The sequence below is a fragment of the Lynx rufus genome, unplaced genomic scaffold (genome assembly GCF_022079265.1).
Source record: "Lynx rufus isolate CCGP_SWC_20201006 ecotype Redwood Valley unplaced genomic scaffold, mLynRuf1.p SCAF_12, whole genome shotgun sequence".
Classification (NCBI taxonomy): Eukaryota; Metazoa; Chordata; class Mammalia; order Carnivora; family Felidae; genus Lynx; species Lynx rufus.
This window is the reverse complement of record NW_025814826.1, coordinates 52048437-52072281: the sequence shown is the minus strand read 5'-3', so window position 1 is coordinate 52072281 and position 23845 is coordinate 52048437. Positions and strand designations below refer to the sequence as shown.

At 42.9% G+C, this 23845-nt stretch overlaps 1 protein-coding gene across 2 annotated transcripts; it reads right to left on the bottom strand.

Moving 5' to 3' along the window:
* Positions 1–4073: 4073 nt before the first annotated feature.
* NTAQ1 (N-terminal glutamine amidase 1) lies at positions 4074–21405 on the bottom strand. Of its 2 annotated transcripts, XM_047073809.1 has the most exons (7): positions 21259–21405; positions 16023–16122; positions 14885–14935; positions 8763–8911; positions 7993–8117; positions 7408–7499; positions 4267–4355 (listed from the first exon to the last, which is right to left on the bottom strand). In XM_047073809.1, the coding sequence occupies exons 1-6, from the start codon at positions 21345–21347 to the stop codon at positions 7414–7416; spliced, it is 600 nt and encodes a 199-aa protein (XP_046929765.1). In that variant the 5' UTR covers positions 21348–21405; the 3' UTR covers positions 4267–4355; positions 7408–7413. The 2 variants fall into 2 exon arrangements, with proteins under 2 accessions (XP_046929764.1, XP_046929765.1); XM_047073808.1 differs by lacking the exon at positions 7408–7499 and having other exon boundaries at positions 4074–4355.
* Between the last annotated feature and the right edge of the window lie 2440 nt (positions 21406–23845).

Genomic DNA, 23845 nt, shown 5'->3' with positions numbered 1-23845 from the left:
GACAGTTCCCTCTTTTCATTCCCCAAAGACAGGGCTTTCAAGAGGATGGCGGAGGGAGGGCCAGAGTGCACAGTGAAGGGGGAGCAATGGGGAGGCATGCCTCACATGTTCAACTGCCACCTGAGATCCCTCCAACCTCCAGTCCTCATCTCATCCAGTCGGAGCCACTTGGCCACGTCTCCCCCCACTCAGGTATTATTCTCAGGAACCTGTTTGTCTCTCATCTAGCAAGGATTGTTTTCAGAGCTCCTAGGCTATCAGACGGTCCCGAACATGTCTGAACCATATATGAGAACAGGGCTCATTTGGCTTCTTTCCCACAAGGCTCCGAACCACACGCAAAACAAGAGGTACTAATAGACATCTGTTTTCAGTGTTCCTGAACATTCTGTGAAGGGCAATAATTCCACACACATTATAGGACACTTAGAGGGTGGCTTGCACAAGCACACAGAAGATCTGACTCCACACAGAATATCACAATTTCTGACCCAGTCAAAAAATACCCTGTTACAAATGCCTAAATGGGCACTAGTTTAGGGAGAGCTAAACTGCTACGTCAAGACTCGCCAATAATTCTGTGACTTAAAGAAACACCCAAGTTTGTCTCTGTGGATCAGTTCCACAATATACTTTTCAAGTAGGCATGAGGCTCAGCTTCATAGGGCATTCAGGAATCCGGTCTGATGGTGCTCTGCTATCCTCAATGGACAGCTTCTGAGATCATTCTAGTCCTCAACCATTCATCAGTAGGGGGGAAAGGTGTGACGGACTGGGTAGGCAGTGTTTCACAAGTCAGCCCCTTACGATCCAATGGTGAGAACCTGATCACGTGGCCACAGCTAGCTGCAAAGGAGACTGGGAAGCGCAGTCCCTGGCAAAGCAGCCACACACCAGCTACAACGCTTACTCTAGAACAAGGGACAGCAAATTATAGCCCAACGGTCAAATCCTTGAGTCCCCTGGCTTTATAAACAGAGTTTTACTGAAGCACAGCCAAACATATCCACTCATTTACATACTGTCTATGGCTGCTTTCCAGTTACAAAGGCAGAGTTGAGCAGTTATGGCAAAGACCTTATGGCATGCAAAGTCTAAAGTATTTACTATTTGGCCCTTTATAGATAGTATTTGCTATTCCCTTCTTTAGGAAAAAAAAAGGAGCATGGATACTATGGGACAACTAGCAGTCTACACTTTCAAAATTTATCTCGACAACTGTTAGAAAGACACATAGACAAAAAAATATTCTGTCAAGCAGTTTTGTCATACCAAAAGACTAAAAACAACTTTAAAAGGACTGGGAAATTATGGGCCGTGCATACCACGCAATACAATGCAACCTTTAAAAAGAATGAGGAAGTTCAACATGTACTGATTAGAAAATATCCAAGTGTATTAACTTTAAAAAGTAAAATGCAGAAAAATGTTTAGACTGGTGCCACTTGTGGGGAGGAAAAAAATCAGAACTTAATATATAATACCTACATGCATACATGGGCATAAAAATTCCTGAAAGAATACAAAAGAAACTGAAAATGAGCTGTTTCTGGATAGAGAAATCAGATGATTGAAGCACAGAGGACTTTTTACTATACACTTTTATACATTTTGAATTTGTACAATGTGCATGTACCACCTATTTTTTTAAATAAAAATTAAACTGAGAAAACCACATACACAAAACAGGTTTTTACTTCCATTGCAAACCAACCCCTCTTCTGAAAGATATAGTCTTGCTTAAAAGTCTATCTCCAATCAGACAGTCAGTTCTACTGACCTAGGAGCCATTTTCTATGGTGCTTCCCTGCTCCATCCCATGTCAGATTCTCAGAGATGCCTTATTTCTCTTATTTTCATAGTCAACTTACAAATTCTACAAATTCTTACAAATTCCCCTGTTCTTGAAAGTTCCTCTTTCCAAACAGACAGGATTTATCAGTATTTTATTTAGTTCTCTCTCACATGTTGAGTGTAAAGAAAAGCTAATCTGACCTCAGAGAAACATTAAGCGTAGAAAGACAAAAATACAGTTCCTGACAGTTTTCAAGAGAAGTCTTGAAAGGGAACTCACCTTTCAATTAAAACTAATGGCCATCCAACTCACACAAGCTGAAGAGAAAAAGAAATCCACTAGTTTATGTAACTGGGAAGTTCAAAAGTTGTGGCCGACTTGAAACACGGAAAATCCAGGCGCTCCGAAATGCCCTCAGGGCTCCTGCTCTGCTCTCAGCTCTGCTGGGCCTCATTCTGCAGTTGGGCCCTTCGGCTGCAGTCAGGATGCCCTAAGCTCCCAGGCCCCTAGTTTAGCACTCCTCAGGGAGAGATTTTTTTCTCTCTGGACATCAATACAGCAAATCCAGAGAACACTGTGACAGGTCATTAGACTTGTCCAGAGCGGGCTCCAAGCCTGGCCCAGCTTAAGCTATATATCTGCATTTACAGGCCACAAGGACTACATGAAATGTACAAAGATGAATTTCCCAAAGGGAGCTGTAGAAGTGAGGAGTGGTAAGTAGAAAAGACAACAAATGTTCTCTATTCCTTCTAACAACTCAAAATTATGACCACTGGACATTTTAACAGGCTTAAAACTATAAGCCTTGCTCCCCACACTGGCTAGAAGGGGTTTTCAATTTCAAGACAAAGGTGGCTGGGAAGTTTAAACTTACACACACACATTGTCTGATTGGTCTGTACTAGACACAACTATGAATACCAGATTGGAAACCTGCTCATAAATTGGCAAACAAAACAAAACAAAACAAAACCCTCCAAAAATGCAATTTGTAAATCTGATCACAATCTTTGGTCCCTCTGAAATTCTCTGCTCAAGACAAAGTAGTTCCATCATTTTAGCCACATGCTTTTTAAGTGACTATCGAAAAGTCAAACAAAGATATGTAAGTGCGAGGTCTATAATTGATTCTAAATTATAAAATAACTTAAGAGGTTGTGTTTGCATTCCTCTTACCAAAGGTTCATTCACTTTCTCCCAGAATCCTCCTGGTCAGCTGTACCAAACGGATACATGACATTTCCTCTGACTGATTCGTGACAACTGAGCTGTCCCTCCACAGCACAAGGCAGAAGATCTACATTAAATGAAAGTTTCTCAATAAGCAGCAAACTCGTCTAAGACCAAAAACCTAGACATCCTTGCTTTAAGAAATCGCTCATTGTTATAGTAGAACCATAAAGACACGCATGCAAGTTGGTGCTTATATGCCATGCCAGTTTAATGCCAAACATCTTTTATGTGGAATTATACGATGAAAGCCAAATTTCCAAAACATCTTCAAGAAGGGAGATTGATGCATGTATTTTAAAGCAATGGTCCCCATCTACAAGTGAGACACTCTTGGTTATCTCAGATCATCAACACAAAATCTTCAAAACAAAATTACTTTTAAATCAATTTTATTTAAAAACATGTATAAATAGGCCAAGTAACACTCAAGCCTGAGAGGGCTGCAGTCTTTTCTGAAGAACATCGTAGTCCAAAAAGACTAACACTTATTGCTGATTCAGCTCACAGTATCAGCCCTCTTCAAGCAGCAGCACAATCACCAGCAAACATTTTATGGGCACCTGCTAGGGGCATTAGAGGTTCATAGAGCAATGAGCCACCGCCCTGCCCTCAAGGAGCTGACAGGGCAATGGGAGAGAAACGAAACATCCAAAACAGACACGAAATACACGCATCTATATGATAACAGAAGGAATGACTGGCATGAGTCGTCACATGTTTTAACAAATGAGCATTGGAATTTCTTAGCAAATAGACACTGCATCAAGTTTCAATCTGACATATCAAAAAAAAATTATTATTTCTAAAAGTTTTTTTAATGTTTATTTATTTTTGAGAGAGAGAAAGAAAAGAGAGAGAGAGAAAAAGCATGAGTGGGGGAGGGGAGGCAGAGAGAGAGAGAGGGAGACACAGAATCCAAAGCAGGCTCCAGGATCTGAGCTGTCAGCACAGAGCCCGACGCGGGGCTCAAACTCATGAACCATGAGATCACGACCTAAGCCAAAGTCGGAAGCTTAACCAACTGAGCCACCCAGGCGCCCCTCAAAAAAATTATTTTTATTAATTTTTTTGTTCATTCATGTTTCAACTCAACTGAACTAAAAGAAGAAAATATAATTCCAAGCCAAATGTACCATAGTGTTTGCCGTCCCAAATGAAGAGATGGACTGTTCACGTCCTAGAATTTCTCCATAGTTTACATCCAGATGTCCCTTTCAGTAGTTCTGACTGCCAAACCGATGTACAAATTCAGACAGGGAGTAGACAGCTCCCCATCCTACCTCAGGATCCATGCTGATAAAATCATTCAGGTTCATTTTGGAATCTGAAAAATACATGAAAGAAATGTTCACTGAAAACACAATTGGTTTATTGGCTTAACAGCAATACAACAACCCAGAAGACCAAAAGAAGGGAAAATTATCCAGATGGAGAAAGGTTCAACATCACTTCTGTGGTATTCTTGTCTCAAATGCATAACCTCAATCTAATTATGACAAAACATCACAGAAACCCAAAGTGAGGGACACTCTACAAATAACTGACTCTTCAAAAGTGTAAAAGTTGTAAAAGGAAAGAAAACAAAACAAAGAAATTGCCAGGGATTGAAGGGGACTGAGGAGACGGGACAACTAAATGTAATATCCTGGGTTATGTTCGAAAGGCTGGAGAAAAACAGGAGCATAATGAAGAGAGAGAGAAATGAAAGGTATTAAATCAGTCCAAAATGGAATGTCTAGACATAAAAAAAATAAAATATGTAAAATGAAAAGAATGTGCTGGATGAAGTTAACAACAAAGTAGTTAATGCAGAAGATAAGAGCAGGATGCCTGGATGGCTCAGTCGGTTAAACATCTGACTCTCGGTTTTGGCTTGGGTCACGATCTCATGGTTTCGTGAGTTCAAGCCCTGTATCAGGCTCTGTGTTGATGGTGCAGAGCCTGTTTGGGATTCTCTCTCCCTCTCCCTCTGCCCCTCTCCCACCCATGCTGTCTCTCTCTAAATAAACAAACTTAAAAATTTAAAAAAAAAAAAGAACAATGAATTTGCAACAAAATAAAAGAATTATTCAAAATGAAGCACATACATAAAATGTATGAAAGAAACAACCAGACCTACTGACCTCTGAGAATAATATCAAGCCATCTAACCAATGTGTAGCTGAAGGACATGAACTTAAAAGGGGGTCAGAAAAAATGTGAGGAAATAATGGCCAAATGTTCTCAAATTTGATGAAAACTATAAATCCATCAATCTAAAGATCTTAAAAAAAAACAAAAAAAACTCAAGTGGAATAAGCCTAAAGGAGACTACACTAGTTCATCATAATCAAATTGCTAAAAACCAGTGATAAAGAGAAAAACCTTAGAAAATATTCAGAGAAAAAAAGACACACTACATTCAGAGTAATGAATAAGAGATCAGAGCCTGTGCATGCAGAAAACAAGAGAGACGTCTTTAAAGAACTGAAAGAAGAAAAACATGTAAATCTAGTATACGTTACCCAACACTGTATCTTTAAAAATGAAAGCAAGCACTTAGGATATAGAAAACTAGAAACAGATTCGCTAACACCCTTATAATAAAAAAGCTAAATAAACAACTTTTGTTGAAGTCCTCAGACAGCTAGGAACGCAACTGGAAATAAAGGTAAGACAGGCATCTGTCAGGTGAGATGGGGCAGAAGTTCTTGCTGACCTGGGTACGTGTCAAACTCCATTAGAGCCCAGTAAGTCTGCGAACTTTTTTAACAAACTACTTTTTAAAAAATCTGTATTTGTTTTCTAAGAGTTTTTCTCCTCCCTCCCTTTTTTTGTTTTGTTTTCTAAGACTTTTTAATGTCATCAGAGAAAAAATGACTACTATCTGCAACCATTCATTATGTACAAGATCAATGTATAAAAACAAAATTAAAAAAAATTTGTTTTTAAATTTCTCTGCCCCCTCCCCTGCTCACGCTTTCTCTCTCTCTCTCTCAAAAATAAACAAACATTAAAAAAAAATTTTTTTAAAGAAAATAGCGATCTTGCAGACACATAGCCACCGAAATTATTAAACATATTATCCCAATATTCTACATATCAAATGTACTAAACTTTAAGTCATAAGAGTTAATTCCACAACTAAACTCAGGGTTCTGAGTGAAGCTGATATATATTAAAGTACCTAAAACATGCATTAAAATTTGGCACTTTCTTTAAAAAAAAAAATTTTTTTTAACGTTAATTTTTTTCTGAGAGAGAGAGAGAAAGAGAAAGTGTATGCACACACATGAGAGAGGGAGACACAGAATCTGAAGTGGGCTCCAGGCTCCGAGCTGTCACCAGAGCCCGATGTGGGGCTCGAACCCACAAACCGAGAGATCATGACCTGAGCCGCAGTCAGATGCTTAACTGAGCCACATAAACACTCCAAAGTTGGATATTTTCTTGAACCATTTTTTATCCTGATTTTTTATAAAACACTACCAATTAGCTACACGTAAATCTCACTTATCCTAACTTCAAATACATTCCTTTGATAAACACAGGATTTGAAGTAATTAATTTACCACCTGACAGAACATCACGGTGTGGTTAAATTATGACATGAAGAACCCGTCAGTTTACCCCACACTTCAGAGCAGATTCTTTTGTTTCCACCCCAAGTTCAGGAGGTCCCTGATGAACTAACTACACACAAGGCAGAAAGAGACACCACCATCCCCCTCCTCATCCTCCCCAGCTGTGCATCAGAGGCAAAGGGCTCACTTAACCTTAATGCACTTAAATGCACGCATCTATCAAGTGAGGAAATTAAAGTTGGCCTGCGTTGTGGTAAAAACTAAGCTAATACGTAAAGTGGCCAGCACAAAATAGCATCTACTGGGCAGCAGTCATCGAAACCGAAAGGAATGACCGGAAGAGGCTCGGGCTGGCGGGCTGGTGTTTACTGAGTGCCTGCCTTGGGCTGGCTCTGCACCGGTGCTCACGTCTAGAAGAGAAACGGGGGTGGCTGAAGGCACACTGTCCCAGACCACAGCCTATATGACAGGCTGTCCGAGACTAGAAGGAAGACCTGTGATGCCCTCTCCCAACCCAGGAGCGATCCCATTTCTGACGCCCAGACTAGGAAGCAGGCTGGCGGACCAAAAAGCAGCTCTGAGATAAATTTTTAAAATCCTAACAGCCTTTCACAGAGGGCCTCAAACATCAGTCGAATCCTCTTTTGGTGTTCAGATACACCAACTATATTTACTTTCTTCCTTGCTGAGCTCCGAATGCTACTGCCCTATTTTTCTGGCACGCTGCACAGCTGACAGAGCATTTCACACAGAAGGCTCATCCACGGGATGGGATGGCCTCCGCAAGAAATGGCGACAGTGCGAATTACTTACAATGTTTCAAGCTCGTGCCAACGCCAAACAGGAACAGGGTGAAGAACTCTTTATCTCCTTAAATCTCAGAAAATTATTAACTGGACTGATGCCTAAAAGCACATAAAGGAGATGAGTGGTACAAGAAAATCTGCTGGCTCTCCCTTCCTTCTACTGCAGGTCTTATCAGAGAGCCAGGGAAATGACATCTCACATACCGCATGGATGCCCTAGGGGCTGCTGTCACCTTAACAGAAAACCCCACCAAGGCAAGGTGCTACTAGCTCCAGTGTTGAAGGACAAGCCCACAGACCTCCTGAAGCCCAGCGTCCTGGCAGCAGACCAACCAGCACCCTGGCGGTGTGCAAGTATCATGGTTCTGCCCTGCACACCCCCCCTCTGCCGTGAGGTCTTGTGCCTTCCAGTCCCGTTCTCTGGGCTTCGATTCCTGAATCTAACAGATACGCACATCTATGCTCCCTCTTATCTTCTTACGACTCAGGGGTTTCATACAAATACCAACACACAATTTTTGTCCTTGGTTAAGGGGTGATGCTGATGTGCATGGTGACCGGAAACCTCTCTGAGGAGGCACCTTTGGCTCACCTCCAGTTTCGATGCAGGGATAAGATGGAGGAGGTTCTCTCCAGTTCCCACTGGAATCTTTCATGTGAGATCGGTCAGAAGCAAAGTTCTTCAAATACGAATCTGCACGGATCACTCGAAATTTCCTGCAAATAAAGCAACATTCATTTACATTAGCAAGGTTTCCCAGTGAAATTCTAACTCAATTTTTATACAGACTCATTTTCAATGACATACACGAAAGTACCCAGGCATTTTTGTACTACCAGTAATACACAAATATAGATGCAGCTTTACAACCTGTTAAAGAAGTCACAAGAAAGGATCAGCTGAAATAAAAAAAACTACATAGGCACAGAAATACATCCAGTTGTCTTTATTTACTCGATTGTATGCCAGGGACAAAGGGCATAACCTTTAGGCACCACCATCACAGACCTCTCAATTGTGTCATCATTAAGGCCACACCCCACACACCCACACATACCCACAAACACACACACATGAGAGAAATCCCCAAACTGGCTTTCAGAAGACACCTGGGATCTCATCACACACATTTTCAAAAGATGTCAACCTTTATATGTTGGACAACCTTTAAAATTTCAAAACACTTTGAATCTTCTGTGTAGCACATCATTTTCAAGTATCAACTCAATAGTGATGCCAAAACAAGTGATCTTTGCAAAACAAATGCCAAAAAAAACCCCACAAAATCTCACACACACACTCCATACAACTGTCAAGGTTTAACTTCAGAAAGTAGGTAAGTCCATCCTAAATCTCCTCACCTTCTAAACTGTGGATGGATGTCCTCATCAGACTTAAATGCATCTTCCACATAAGTGTCAAAAGGACAGGGAAATGGCAGGACAGTGTCAAGATCATAAATGAAGCTCTGTCCACCACTTGAGACATGAAGCAGGACAACATGGTAATCCTAGAAATAAAAGTTGCTGAAGTTAACCAAGTTACTTCACCATCGTGAATACAGTGTTATAGGTTACAGTAATGATGGATTTTATGTTTTATATGTAATATATTTACATATATTTTATATGTACCATTTAATGGTTTCATATATATACATATATTTTTATATATATACATATATATAAAACCATTAAAATGGTACATATAAAATATATATAAGATATATACAAATACATATAAAACATAAAATGCATTATATATATGTGTATATATATATATATAACCATTAAAAATGAATACAAAACTAACACAGTTCTTCTTATAATAGCAAAATAAAGCAAATGCTAATCCCTAAAAAAAAGACTAAACATCCGGTGATAGGGAACACTTAAATAAGTACTGAAAATGTTCATATATATTAAATGTATACCCTTTGACCTGGCAAGTTTACCTCTAGGAATCCATCCAACAGATAAAATGGCCATATGCATGTAAAGGTATATATGCAAAGAAAATCTCTGCAGCACTGTTTATAATAGTGAAAATTCAGAAACAGTCAAAAGTCCACTAGAGAGAAATAAACTGCAACGCAGCTACTAAAAAGATTTAGGTAAATTTATGTAGAAAATAGAAAAAAAGTGGGGGCGCCTGGGTGGCTCAGTCAGTTGAGTGTCCGACTTCAGCTTGGGTCATGATCTCACAGTTTGTGAGTTCAAGCCCCATGTCAGGCTCTGTGCTGACAGCTCAGAGCCTGGAGCCTGCTTTGGATTCTGTGTCTCCTTCTCTCTTTGCCCCTCCCCGACTCATGCTCTCTTGTCTCTCAAAAATAAAATAAAAATAATTTTGAAAAAGGCGGGGGGCGCCTGGGTGGCTCAGTCGGTTGAGCATCCGGCTTTGGCTCAGGTCATGATCTAGCGATCCGTGAGTTCGAGCCCCACGTCAGGCTCTGTGCTGACAGCTCAGAGCCTGGAACCTGTTTCAGATTCTGTGTCTCCCTCTCTCTCTCTGCCCCTCCCCCATTCATGCTCTGTCTCTCTCTATCTCAAAAATAAATAAACGTTAAAAAATATTAAAAAAAAAGAAAATGGAAAAAAGGGTATGTTACATAGTTGGATACGAAAAATAAACTGCAAATATGTACTACATGTTATTTTTTAAAAGCTATGTGTATACAAAAAAAAAATTCAAAATGGATGAAAGACCTAAATACAAGACAGGAAACCATCAAAATCCTAGAGGAGAAAAAAACAGGCAACAACCTCTTTGACCTCAGATGAGCAAGGTTCTTCTTCTTACTAGACATGTCTCTGGGGGCAAGGCAGACAAAAGCAAAAATGAACTATTGGGACCTCATCAAAATAAAAAGCTTCTGCACAGTGAAGGAAACAATCAATAAAACTAAAAGGCAACCAGTGGAATGGGAGAAGAAATTTGTAAATGACATATCGGATGAAGCGTTAGTATCCAAAATCTATAAAGAACTTATCCAGCTCAACACCCAAAAAACAAATAATCCACTGAAGAAATGGGCAAAAGACATGAATAGACACTTTTCCAAAGAACACATCCAGATGGCTAACAGATACATGAAAGAATGCAGATGCTCAACATCACTCACCATCAGGGAAACAGAAATCAAAACCATAATGAGATACCGTAACTTCACACCTGTCAGAATGGCTAAAACTAACAACTCAGGAAACAGCAGATGTTGGCAAGGATGCAGAGAAAGGGGAACCCTTTTGCACTGCTGGTGGCAATCCAAACTGGTACAGCCACTCTGGAAAACAGTATGGATGTTCCTCAAAAATATTAAAAATAAGGTTACTCTATGACCCAGCAATTGTACTACTAGGAATTTACCCAAAGGATATAGAAAATGCTGATTTCAAGAGGCACATGTACTCCCATGTTTATAGCAGCACTATCAACAACAGCCAAAGTATGGAAAGAACCCAAATGTCCATCGACTGAGGAATGCATAAAGAAGATATGGTATACATATACAATGGAGTATTACTTGGTGATCAAAAAGAACGAAATCTTGCCATCTGCAACAACGTAGACAGAAATAGAGGGTATTATGCTAAGGGAAATAAGTTAGAGAAAGATAAATACATGATCTCATTCTTATGTAGAACTTAAGAAACAAAACAGATGAACATAGGGGAAGGGAAAGAAAAATAAGATAAAAACAGAGAGGGAGGCAAACCATAAGAGACTCTTAAGTACAGAGAACAGGGTTTCTGGAAGGGAGGTTGGTGGGGGGATGGGCATTAAGGAGGACACTTGGGATGAGCAGCGGGTGTTACACGTAAGAGATGAATCACTAAATTCTACTCCTGAAATCATTATTATACTATATGTTAACTTGGATTTTAATAAAATAAAAAGTTCTGTGTATATATACACATGTACATTCTGAAGTACACATGCAGGTATACGCATTGAGGAAAAAGTATGCCAGGATATCCTCCAAACTTAACAAAGGGGATGGCTTGGGCTAGCCTAGAATGGGAAAGAAGGACTATACGATGTTGTTAAATCAGCCAAGCCCTAATCTGTAGCCATTTAGGGGAAAGATGAAGACAGCTTCTCCTTTGTGGCTCAGCCATGGTGTATCCCTCACTCCCAGATGGTGGGCACTGTCCAACACCAGTTAATGGCTAGAAGGGATGTCAGGGAAGTTATAGAGGGGCAGGAGGACAGTCTGATGCTCTGAGTCCCTTGAAAGAAAAGCGCTCTCACAGAGAACAGCACTGGGAGATAAAAAGCTCAATCACATTAGTACCACATAAGTAACACCACCTTATATTTCTAGTACTTCGGAGCTTAAAGAGCACTTTCTCAAACGTTGTTTTATCGACCCTATGGAGGGGAGGGGGGGATTAATTAAGACTGGAGATGCTGTGCCATCAAAGCCTAAGAGCTTCCTTTGGCTCCAATGCTATCTTCATAAAGCAGAAATAGCATCAGAAATGGACGCTTCTGCCCTGCGCTCCCCTTAATGCATCCTGCCCTCCAGAGAAATAAAGTAGGAGCAACCCACCTTCCAGCCCACACCTGGCTGTGTATGTGTTATTCCCATCCTTCTGCAGCAACCTTTTCACCTCTCTCCCCATACCCATCCCTCGAGTGCCCGCTCACATGCTCACTTCCCATGAGTCTCCTACTTCCTGCCAGAAGCAGTCTCTGGCCTTGTCCCAAATCTGTTTCTCTCTTGACATCTTCTACCTCGTATTACAGGGGTTTTGAAGTGCATACTCCCTTTTACTTGTAGTTAACAGTGCTACTAAAATATCAAAGATGCAAAGATGAGAAAGGTAAGTCCTGACCCTGAGGAGTCCTCGCAGCAGAGTGTGAAACAGCCAAGTGCTACCGGAGGGACAGTGTGATGATGGCAGACAGCAGGGAGCCTTGCAGGCGAAGACATTCTGGTCAAACTTTGGCCCCTCCCCTTCCTCTTTTATAAAATGGAGCTAAGTGCAATGTCCACCTCAGTGTTGCTGAGACAATTAAGGAGATTATGTAAGTAAAAACTTTTTAAAAGCTAACCAAGAGGGGGGCATCTGGGTGGCTCAGTCGGTTGAGCGTCTGACTCTTGGTTTTGGCTCAGGTCATGATCCCACGGTCATGGGACTGAGCCCCATGTCAGGCTCTATGCTGAGCATGGAGCCTGCTTAAGATTCTCTCTCTCTCTCTCTCTCTCTCTCTCTCTCTCTCTCCCTCTGCCCCCCTCCTCAGCTCTCTCTCTCAAAAAAAAAAAAAAAAAATTTATAAAAGCCAACCAAGAAACAGAGGGGAGGGGGGCCCAACAGCCAAGGAAGAGTTTCACTGAGGAAAGGCTGCCACTGTTGAGTCCTGCCTGAGGGGACAGTGTTCCAGCAACAAAGTACAGCTTGTGGAAACGTATAAGCAATGAATACCCACAATCTCTCGCTTAGTTTGGGTCCACATTCCTACATCCCAGATGGCTGATGAACTTGAGAAGGAAAGTAGGCCTCAACTCCAAGTCGCCTTTATAAGCACAGACGTGGAGTCAAGGAATACAGATCAAGCGGGAGCAGCCTCAGTCTCTGAGTTGGGTTCAGCGCTTGCCCAGATGCCTGGAAAAGACCAAGCTGGGCTCGGGGAGGGAAACCCACATAGAAGGTGATCCGCTTCTTGGGACTGGGTGTCTCCACCCACTCAGGGCCACCTACCCACTTCCTACAACAAGACAGCCTTGCAGCAAAGATGCATCTGCCAGAGGATGTTGGGGGGGGGAGGGGGACTTCTTGCAAGAGGAGTCCCCACCCTGGGCTGCCGTGAGATGCTGGGTTAGGGGGACATGACCACAGGCCCTTTCTCTTCAAGTTTGTCTAAAAGGAGAAGACCATGACTCAAAATCAGCTGAGTGGTTCAGCGATGGAGACAACCTCTAGGGCCAATGGACAGTGCACAACAGGGGTCCTGTAGCCATCGTTGCTAACGAGGGAAGCTAACACTTCTCGAGCACCAGAACCAGACACCATACCCCGTGCCAGCATAATGCTTCACACGCATTCTCACTTAAAAGACTCACTACCCCACTAACCAGAGGAGGACGCTGCACAAGGAAGGCAAGTAACATGCCCAGCTCACACAGCCACCAGTGGCAGTACTGGGGTTCAACCCCAGTTGGGCCTTAACTGGATTAACTGGGCCAAAACTGGATTTTGGCTTTAATGTTAGAGCAGCAAATCACCTGCTGGTGAAGGAGGCAAGAATGTGAGCTCTGTGAGGCCAGGGATTTTGGCCTATCTTGTGCCTGGCATATAACAGGCACTCAGTAAATACAAGTTAAATAAAGGAAAATGATGCCAATTCGAACGATATCTTATTTTAAATAAGTATCAGAAACAAGCTTTTCTTTTATTTTATCTTCATGATACTAGCCCCATCAATTCTTCAGGGGATGGGTTAATGTAACACATAGATGTGTACTATAAAGGGCCTGGGCCTAAGACCTAGTCCTGCCACTGATCAGCTAGATAACCTTGAGCTTCTCACTTTGGCCTCTGGGCTCATTTCTTCACCTGAAAAATGAAACGGTTGGAGTAGATCTGGGTTTTTCAAATGTTAGTCATGCATGGTCACTCAGGAGTCTGCTAAGAACACTAACTCCTGAACCCTTCTCTATCTAGATCAACTAAATCAGAAACGTACATTTTTTTAAATTTTGTTTATTTATATTTGAGAGAGACAGAGAGACAGAGCACGAGCAGGGGAGGGGCAGAGAGAGACAGAGACAGAATCTGAAGCAGGCTCCAGGATGAGCTGTCAGCACAGAGCCCGATGTGGGGCTCGAACCCATGAGCCAAGAGATAATGACCTGAGCTGAAGTCGGACACTTAACCGACTGAGCCACCCAGGCGCCCCCAGAAACCTATGGTTTTAACACAATATGCAGATAATTCTAAAGTGCAGCTGAACCAGATACTGCTAAAGTTCCTTCCAGTATAATGAATAAGAGTCTAGGAGACCACAAATATATCTGCCTATAGGGGCACCTGGGTGGCTCAGTTGATTAAGCATCTGGCTCTGGATTTCAGCTGAGGTCATGATCACATGGTTCATAAGTTCAAGCGATACACAGAGCTCCTGCTGAAAGTATGGAGCCTGCCCGGGATTCTCTCTTTCCCCCTCTCTTTGCCCCTTCCTACCTCCCTTCCTCTCACTCTCTCTGCCCCTTCCTACCTCCCTTCCTCTCCCTCTCTCTCTCTCAAAATAAACAAATAAACTTTAAAAAATACATAAATAAAATCTTTCCTATAATAATAAAATTAAATGAAAACATGTCTATAAGTACTACCTTAGACAAAATAACATCTATTCCCAAAAGGTCAATTATTAATAATTATCAGAGCCAGTCTCTACCGCCCTGTCACTTCTGCTTTACCAAACCACTCAGGGATTACAAGTACTAATGCACCAGAGGCTTCTGTATTGACCATCTTACCCAGATCACAGGTCCATCTCCAGGTCTTGCTTGTTGTTTCCAGATAGGTATCTATAAAATACAATCAATTTCATAAGCCACAGCTGCAGTTAAACCACTACTGAATTCTTTAAAGCAATACATAAATTAAAAATATTTCCAAGCAACAAACAATCAAGGTAAAAGAATGAATGAAGAAGAAATCTAAATCCTTCCAAGTGTCTTTAACAATGAAAACGCAAAAAATTAATTATCTGATGTTCTTTGGAAAGCAGAAAGAGGCCTCAACTGGGAATCAGAAGGCCGGCAGATTCAAGTCTTGCTTTCCCCTCATTATTCATGGGACCTCCATGAGTCTCTATTTCCTCATCTATAAAATGGAGCCAACTATCTGAACCCTGCCTACTTCACCATGTTTCCATTAGCATCAAATGAAATGATGCTTACAGAAGTGCTTTATGGAGCTCCTGGCTGGCTCAAATGGTAGTACGTGTGACTCTTGATCTCGGGGTTGTGAGTTCGAGCCCCACACTGGGTACAGGGATTACTTAAAAAATCAGATCTTAAAAAAAAAAAAAAAAAGTACTTCACAAAATATTAAGGGCTTCCTTTATTTTTTTAAAGGCTTGCTTTTTTTAATACCTCATGTAACTTTACCATTAGTTTATTTAAACTCCAGAGACAAACCTGACAGTATGTGGCTCTAGTCTCAGCAATTTTAAAAGCTCTAACCTAATACCTAAAGGGATTTAATCTATGTAAATATACCATCATCTATTTCTTGACTTACAAATAAGTGATTAAACTTTTCTAATTCAACTGTGCTCTGAAAGGAAAAAACATCTCATTCAAAAATAAATGTTAGGGGCAGATGGGTGGCTGAGCTGGTTAAGGTTCCAACTCTTTATTTCAGCTCAGTCATGATCTCATGCTCATGAGATCAAAGCCTATGCTCAGCACAGAACCTGCTTAAGATTCTGTCTCCCTCTCCTGCTCCTCTCCCCAGCTAGCACTGTCTCTTTCTCTCTAAAAACAAACTTTAAAATGTTGCTGTATTTTATAGAGCAGATTTTAGGATGGTGCTAACCCCATACTATATTGACTTTCTACTGTCATTCTAAATCTCTTGTTCTCTTTCTGCAATCACTCACCAACTTACCATCTTCCTCTCATTAGATATGAAAACAGCGTAGCACTCTTCTAAAGGATACTGGTCATGGTTTTTGATGTATTCACAAAGCTTCCAAATATTTTCTTCACTGAAACAAAATAATAGTTTGATCAATATAATTAAACAATAACACTCCGTGTCATTCAAATTTGAACAGAAGACTAACGAGGACATAAAAGAGTTGGAAGAGATCTTAAACACGATTTCATCCAGCAAAGGGCTGATGTTTGAGCCGCCTCTGAAACACCCTCAACAAGGTGTTACCTAACTGTGTGCTGACCTCTCTGCTAACACAGTGCTCATTACCTGCCCCAGCACTGCTCTGGACATGGAGGCATTTTACAACTGATAAAATGCTGCATCGATACTCCACAAGTTTTGGGTCCAGGGACTTGAGATACAAGTGGATTCCACTTATGGAATTTTCTGCCACTTACGAGGTAAGAAACTTTAGACATCTTCACCTGAGTATCTGCTTTTCTCATCTGTAAAATGGGGATAATCACATCACATTATGAACACTTGACAAATCTTAGTTAACACTGGTTCACTGCTCCCCTTAGGAATGGGGCAGAATGAGTGTTCTGGGTAGGTGGGCTTCCGGCTAGAAAAGACCAGGGGCAGCTATGTGATATGCTTAGGAATTCTTTCGGAGGGAGACTCTGTGAGTGGTATTCCCTGCAGCCCTCTGGTACAAGTCAGGCCCTGACTTTTTACAAAGTTCTTTCTCATACTGTGCTGAACCCCATCTTCTTATACTTCTGCCCCAGGTGAATCTCTTTTCTACGTGACAGGTCTTCAGATATTTAAAGCAGTAGTCAGAACCACCTAAGTAAATCAATGCCCAGTGCATGAAACCAAGCCATCCTGATGGCCACAGGCACACGCCCACACAGACAAAAACAGTCATTGTTGTCGGTATTCATAGCTCAGCCTCAGGATTGCTATCTTTTCCTAATGAGCCACACAGCACCTTTGTTCAAAATGAGCTACATCAGTACTCAGCTCATACTTGTGACTCAATCTGTCAAAGCCTAATTTCCAAACACCTACACCATGCTACCTGAAAATGAAGGCAGGCATGAATGGCACTGATGAATGCCACCATTTTATGGCAATACAAACTTTCAATTCACAGTTTTGACCTTGTCTACCTGTCTCAACGCTCCATACAACTACATGTAAACCACTAAAGCTGAGTGTGTTTTTTTTCCTATGATTTTGTTTTTCTCTAAAATACCTAAGAAATCTCACAGAAAAAGTAGTGATAGAGGTAAAAACAGGAGATTGCCACTCACTACTTCCATAGGATATGTAGTATGGAATAACAAAAATGTACTGTTTCGATATGACATAAACCATGTATTAACTAAATTTTCTTAAACCTGGATGTTCTAAGACCAAGTTTTCAGAAGACATTTGTTTGTCCAGCCTGCAGAAATTCTGGAGTTGCTCACAAACATCTTCAAGAGCCTGTGATGTAAAAAGCACTGTGCTAAGTGCTTGGAGGATATAATGATAAATTAGAGCTCACAGACAGTGAGAGGAGACATACAGATCCATAAATAAGCAAGCATCATAGATGGCCATAAAAGATGCATAGAAGAGGGAGTCATTAATTTTGAGGCACACAGGAAGATTGGGGAGGTATAGGTCAGTGGTTTCTCCTTGTTTGTTCCCCCACTCCCAGTCCCAAGGATGGGCAAAGAATTAACACAAAGACTTCGAGAATCCATATATACCCCAAGAACTGTTGGCAGGCTGAATACGTATACGGCTGGACATACTTTGTCTTTTATTTTTCAAATATGTGTAAATGTTACACGGATGAAAAAAAATTAAATGTTAAGAGTTATTGAACCTATAGTCCTTTTTTATCATCAATTTTTTTTTCAAAAGTACAATTAATATCATGTAGGAGGATCTCAAGAAACATCTGACGTTTAAAAAAGGAGGGCCTTGGGGTGCCCGGGTGGGTCGGTCGGTTGAGTATCTGACTTCAGCTCAGGTCATGATCTCTCAGTTCATGGGTTCAAGCTCCGCATCAGGCTCTGTGCTGACAGCTCAGAGCCTGGAGCCTGCTTCGGATTCTGTGTCTCCCTCTCTCTCTCTCTCTGCTCCTCCCCTGCTTGCACTCTCTCTCTCTTTCAAAAATAAACAAACGGTAAAAAAAAAATTTTTTTTTAATTAAATAAATGAAAATAAAAAAGGAGGGCCTTATACTTGGAAATGCTGGGAGTTGCTGTTGGAACAGGAAGAGCGCAGACTGGGTGTGAGCCCTAGCATCCATTTAACTGGTTTTAAAAACGGGCAGAGGGGGGATGGTGATAATAATGTTCCAACCTACTGGATGATTATTTTGGTAGCAGAAAGTCTAACAGAGCAGCATTAAAATAAGATTCTGCAAGGGTTACCGGTGATGGGCTGAGATCAGAGAAGCAGGCAGAAGGAAAGGACCCCTGGGGCACAGCAGGCACTCAGCCAACATCTGAAGAATACAAAACAATCACAACAGAATCAGATGTGCTCTGTAAAGAACCTAGTGCCATACAAATATTGGTCACCACTATCAGCATTAAGCTGAGTCTTAACAGATAAGTAACAATTGACAGAAGCTAACTGAAGCAGAGAAGAGGCATTTATTTCAAGGTTTCACTGCAGAACCTACCTGAAAGGTTCTGACAGGGTAGAACACCGCTTCTCAACCAGCGGCAGTTTTGCTCCCCAGGGAACATCTGGCACTATCCGGAGACATTTTTGGTTGTCACAAATTGTGGGAGGGTGCTACAGGCATCTAGTGGGCGGAGGCCAGGGATGCTGCTATACACTCTCCAATACACAGGACAGCCCCCTCACAACATTAGCATGCTCAAAATGTCGACAGAGCCTTGGCTGAGAAACCCTGGGGTAGAGCCCAGTAGGCAGGTTCAAAATGGGTTTGGAGAAACACATGGTGACCAGATCTTAAAGGACTTGCAATGCTCAGGAGACAAAATCGTCTATGCCTGTATTCCTCGAAATGGGATCGATGAACCAGCGATAAGACTCCTCCACTGTAGAGTTCACACATCCAGACTCTCTAGAGTGGAGCCCTATGATGTGCATGCTTTACAAGCTCCTAGGCAATCTAGGGCTCATCTGAATTTAGAAAGGCTTTCAGCAGTGTGAAGCCCGCTAAGGTTCAGGACCTGAGGGGATACGAGAGATCTGGGCAGAGGCCTGTAAGGAAGGACCTGAACAGGCCCCTGATAGCCAAGGAGGGCCCGGGGCCAATGGCTAAAGGAAATTAAAGGAGAAATCTACTGAAGAGAAGCCCACCCCCTACCATTCTTCCACCAGATGGCTCCACTCCAATTGTGCCAGACATCTTGTTCCTAGAATACTCCTGCACACTTTCTTCCCAGAGCCTTTGCACCAACTGCTCCCCCGCCTGCCATGATTTTCTTCCAAATGCACAAAGCCCCCACCCTTTTTTCCTTCAGATCTCTGCTCAAATACCTCCTTATCAACAATGCTTTCCTTAAATATCCATTATGAAATAGTGAATCACTGTCTCTTACCTAGCTTTATTTTTCTAGTAACACTTAACACCACCCAAATATGGTTTACTTGGCTTTGCTTGCTTTCCCTGAACCAAAACAGAAGAACCATGAGATCTTACCAGGGAATTTGTCTACTCTGTTCATTGCTGTATTCCAAGGGCCTAAAATGGTGCATCACATGATCCAATTGCCTAAAAAAACATTTACTGACTGAATACATAAAACAATGAGTGGGCATTAGGGACAAGAACAGGATTTAGGTGAGAGGTAAGACAGAAACAAAGTGCAGTAACTAAGAAGCATGGACTCCTGGGGGTTCCTGAGTGGCTCAGTTGGATAAGTGTCTGACTTTAGCTCAGGTCATGAGATCACTGTTCGTGGGTTCGGGCCCTGCATTGGGTTCTGTGCTGACAGCTTCAAGCCTGCTTCAGATTCTCTGTCTCCCTCTCTCTCTGCCCCTACCCCGCTTGCATGTGCATTTTCTCAAAAATAAACATATATATATATATATATATATATGGAAGAAGCATGGACTCCTCTATTACAGAAGTTCCAGTTTCAGCACTGTCTCTTGCTAGATGTATGATCTTGGACACAGCCTCTCTGTGGCTCAGTCTTTTCATTAGTAAAATGAGGTAAATGATAAAACCTATCTCCTAGCCATGGAGGGAAACATTTAGCATTGGCCCTGACATGCAGTCAGAGCTGAACGAACGCTAAACTCTTGGTGATGGCGGTTTGATGACCAGCTAAAGGAGGGAAAGGTAATTTTAGATGGCCCTAAGGTTTCTTTTGCAGAGACTGGAAGTTGGGGAAGAAGTCATTACTCAGGGAAGGTAAGGATAGGTGTGGGAGTGGAAAAGACAAAGGTAGGAGTGGTGATTCAGCCACACAGGTGGCCTAGAATAGGGGTATAGTGTGTGGACTCCAGAGCCAAACCCTGCAGGTAAACCCCCATTCCTTCACTCACAAGATATGTGGCCTTAGGCAAATTAGTTGCGCCCCTCTGTGCCTGGGTGTTCTCATCTTTAAAATGGGGTAACAATAGTAGCTATCTCCTAGGATAATTGTGGGACTCAAATGAATTAGTTTACATAAACAAAACAATGTTTTGGCATGTAGCAAATGCTACGTAAATGTAACGGGTGTGATAACGACAACGTGGTAGTTAAGCTCATGGTTTCTGGTTACAAGAAGGCCTGAACTGGATTCCTGGATGCTATTAGCTAATGACCTTGGGAAAGTTATTGCAAAATCTCCGTTCTTCCACTCTCTTCCAAAATTAAAATGACTTTCCCATCAGTGTGAAACCACAAAGGCTTGAGCGGAGTAATTTGCAAAGATTCTCTACGCTCCACCCTCCGCCTCCACCTCCCCTTCCAGGCCCCTAAACCCTGAGATCTGCTGAGAAACGGCCAAGCGAAAAGCGCCGGCATTAGTAATGCACCACCGACCCTACCATTCCTGGGAATTCCGCCCACCCCACCCCCACCATCCAAAGTCTACACTCCATTCAAGAGACGAGGGCTGCCATTCCCTCTCCCTTCATCCCCCAAGCCAGAAAACCCGCCAGTCGAGGCCCAGAGCCCCCGGGGAGGAGCCGGGAGGAGGCGGGGCCTGGCTGCGACGCCAAGACCCAAAGAGCCAGGGAGACGCCGGGGGCTGCACCCGCGCCCCCTCACCAGTAGCAGCTGTTGTAGACACAGGCGTCCCGTGGGGGGCTGGCCGGCTGGTAGCAGGCGGCTGCAGCGGCGGGGACATCCCCCTCCATGGCAGGCTGGCTTCGGCCAGGGGACAGGCCAGAGGCGGACCCACTGGACCAGCCCCGCGTGCAGGATTCGGGGGAGGAGCCGGCGCACGCCAGGCCGCGAGGGTTTTCGGGGCGGAGCCCGGGGCAGCTGGTGCAGTTCCCGGGTGGTGGAGCCAAGGTTGGGTAGGCGGAGTCTGGGCGGAGCGAGCGACGCAGGTTCCGGGCGCGCAGTGCTGAGGAGGGAGGTGCAAGTTCCGGGTGGATGGAGCCCGCGGCTACGCGGTTTTGCAGATACCGGTAGGCGGAGCCCGGGCGGGAAACGCCGAGCTCTTCCGGGGGGGTGGAGCTAGAGCGAAGTGGGAGGATCCCGGGGGCGGGGGGCTGGTGAAAGGCGTGGATATCCAGTGGGCGGATCCCGGGACCCGGAGGATTGTGTAATTCCGGGTAGGCGGGGCCAGAGCAGGTGGGTGGAGCAAGGGCGAGCGGCCTTCGGGGAGCTCGGGTCCATAGGGGCGGAGCCGGGCGAGCTCTGGGGGCCGGTAACCCTGAGGATCCGGTCAGCTGGGGAGGACAGAGGTCGCCTGCGGGTGTCTTGCTGGAGTCTGGGGAGGGCGTGGAGTTTGCAAATCGCCCTATCCTGAACTCGGCTTCAACAGTGCCCCGGAGGCGTGTGAAACTCTTCCAACCCAGGGTTGAGGTTGCCGGCTGTGGAGGAACCAGAGGAGATGCGGAAAAGCAAGTGAAATAAGAGAACCGTGTATGTGAAAAACGAACCTTTAGCAGTTTTATCCTAGAAGCCGCGAAAGCCCGGGGAAGGAGGGGGAGTTAATTCCAAATATGTCTGCATCGGGCGGTTTTAGAGAGGAATAGCACCCCCAAATCTCACCGTGTTGTAACATTTGATTTTAATAGGAGAACTATGTGTATTGACTCAGAAGATATGTTGATCCCTTGATAGAGTTAAGTTTTAAAAAATTTAAAAAGAGTTCCTATGGCATTCATTTTGTGTTAATCATGTTTGCCGGCAATCTGGAAGGAAAGGCACCACATTATTAAAACAGTGTTTATGATGAGTTTATCACTTTATACTTAATAGCCTTCTGCATGGTCTTACATTTGTAATGAACATATGTAACTGATCAGGGTACTTCCCATTATGAAAACTGAAATTCTTAGTTGGTTTATAGGCCATGTGCAGTCAGGTTTTTCCAGTCTCATGAGTTCAAAAGCCCATACATAAATCCTAAAGACTTTGAGCATAAGTCCTTGGTAAGTCATCAGTTTATTGCCTCTGCTCTGAATACACCCTTCAGTATAGGCTCTATGATAAATAACAGAATTCCTTTAAGCATTTCTCCTTTAAAGTGGGCACCAAGGTAAGCCTTCTCAGTAAAGTGTGCTGGAGGAAGAAGCTTTCTGCAGTTTCTGGGAGGGTAGAAGAGTTTGTGGAGTGTGGTCCTGAGAACATCCAGTGGAGTCTGCCCCAGCCTTGGGCTCAGGCCTCTGTGACCTTACAGCTTTAGTTTGGCAATAACCTTCCTGCAGCCCTCTTGACACAGAAACCAGACCCCTCCCCTGTGAGGCCTGCAGGCAGCCACTTGCCCATACTTCTTAGAGAAGCCCTTCATGGCCTATGCACAGTTACCTGTGGCTAGTACGGTGGGTCACATGCTGAGCAGTCCTTCACCAATCCTCCCTTTTTATGAAACTCAAGACAACAACCCTTCCATTCTCCCTACGCACTCTGAGAGCCTTCTACCCCAGCTGGCTCCCAGAGTCCTAAGGTATCCCTACACCACTGGTTGGTGATTGCTCCCTCTACCCTCTTCTCTACTTAAGGGAAGTTGAATTTCAAGAATTAACTATGAAAAAAGTGAAACCAAAAGACATAAGGAAACTAGGGTACCTAGGGCTGAGGACAAGTACTCAAGAAAGATAAATTTGAAAGGCATATGCACCCGGTTGGAGAAGGCTTGGGTTGCCTACCAGATAGCAGAGAAGTCTGAGTTGCTGGGCAAACAATAGAGAAGGGGGTAAAGAAGAGCCAGGAGTCTCTGCTACAATGTGCTTTCTTTATGCTTCTATATGCTTCAAACTTTCTCTTATAAGAACTTTTTGATTAAAAATATAGATCATTTTTAAAATTCATGTGATTTCATACTAGAGACTATAAAAAAGCAATATGGTTTCAGAAGAATAAGGTTCTAATGCTTAGAACTAGATTCTGACCTGTAAACTCCAATGATCTAGATGAGGAAGAAATAAGAGTGCACTCAAAGAACCCAAAACCCAATGAAATAAGGATACCAAAGTGCTGCGTTTTACAGAAAAGGACACAGAACAAAGGAAAGCATAAGAGGGCCACAGATGTGAAAGGGGAGATCAAGAAGCAGGCAGCACATGATACATTGAGGTTTAACCACAAAAGGAGTTTTTTAAATTGGGGGAGGAGGTATTTTTAATCCTCAATATTAAGAGCTAGAAGAAAAGAAAAAGAAAGATAATACTATCACCTGGGA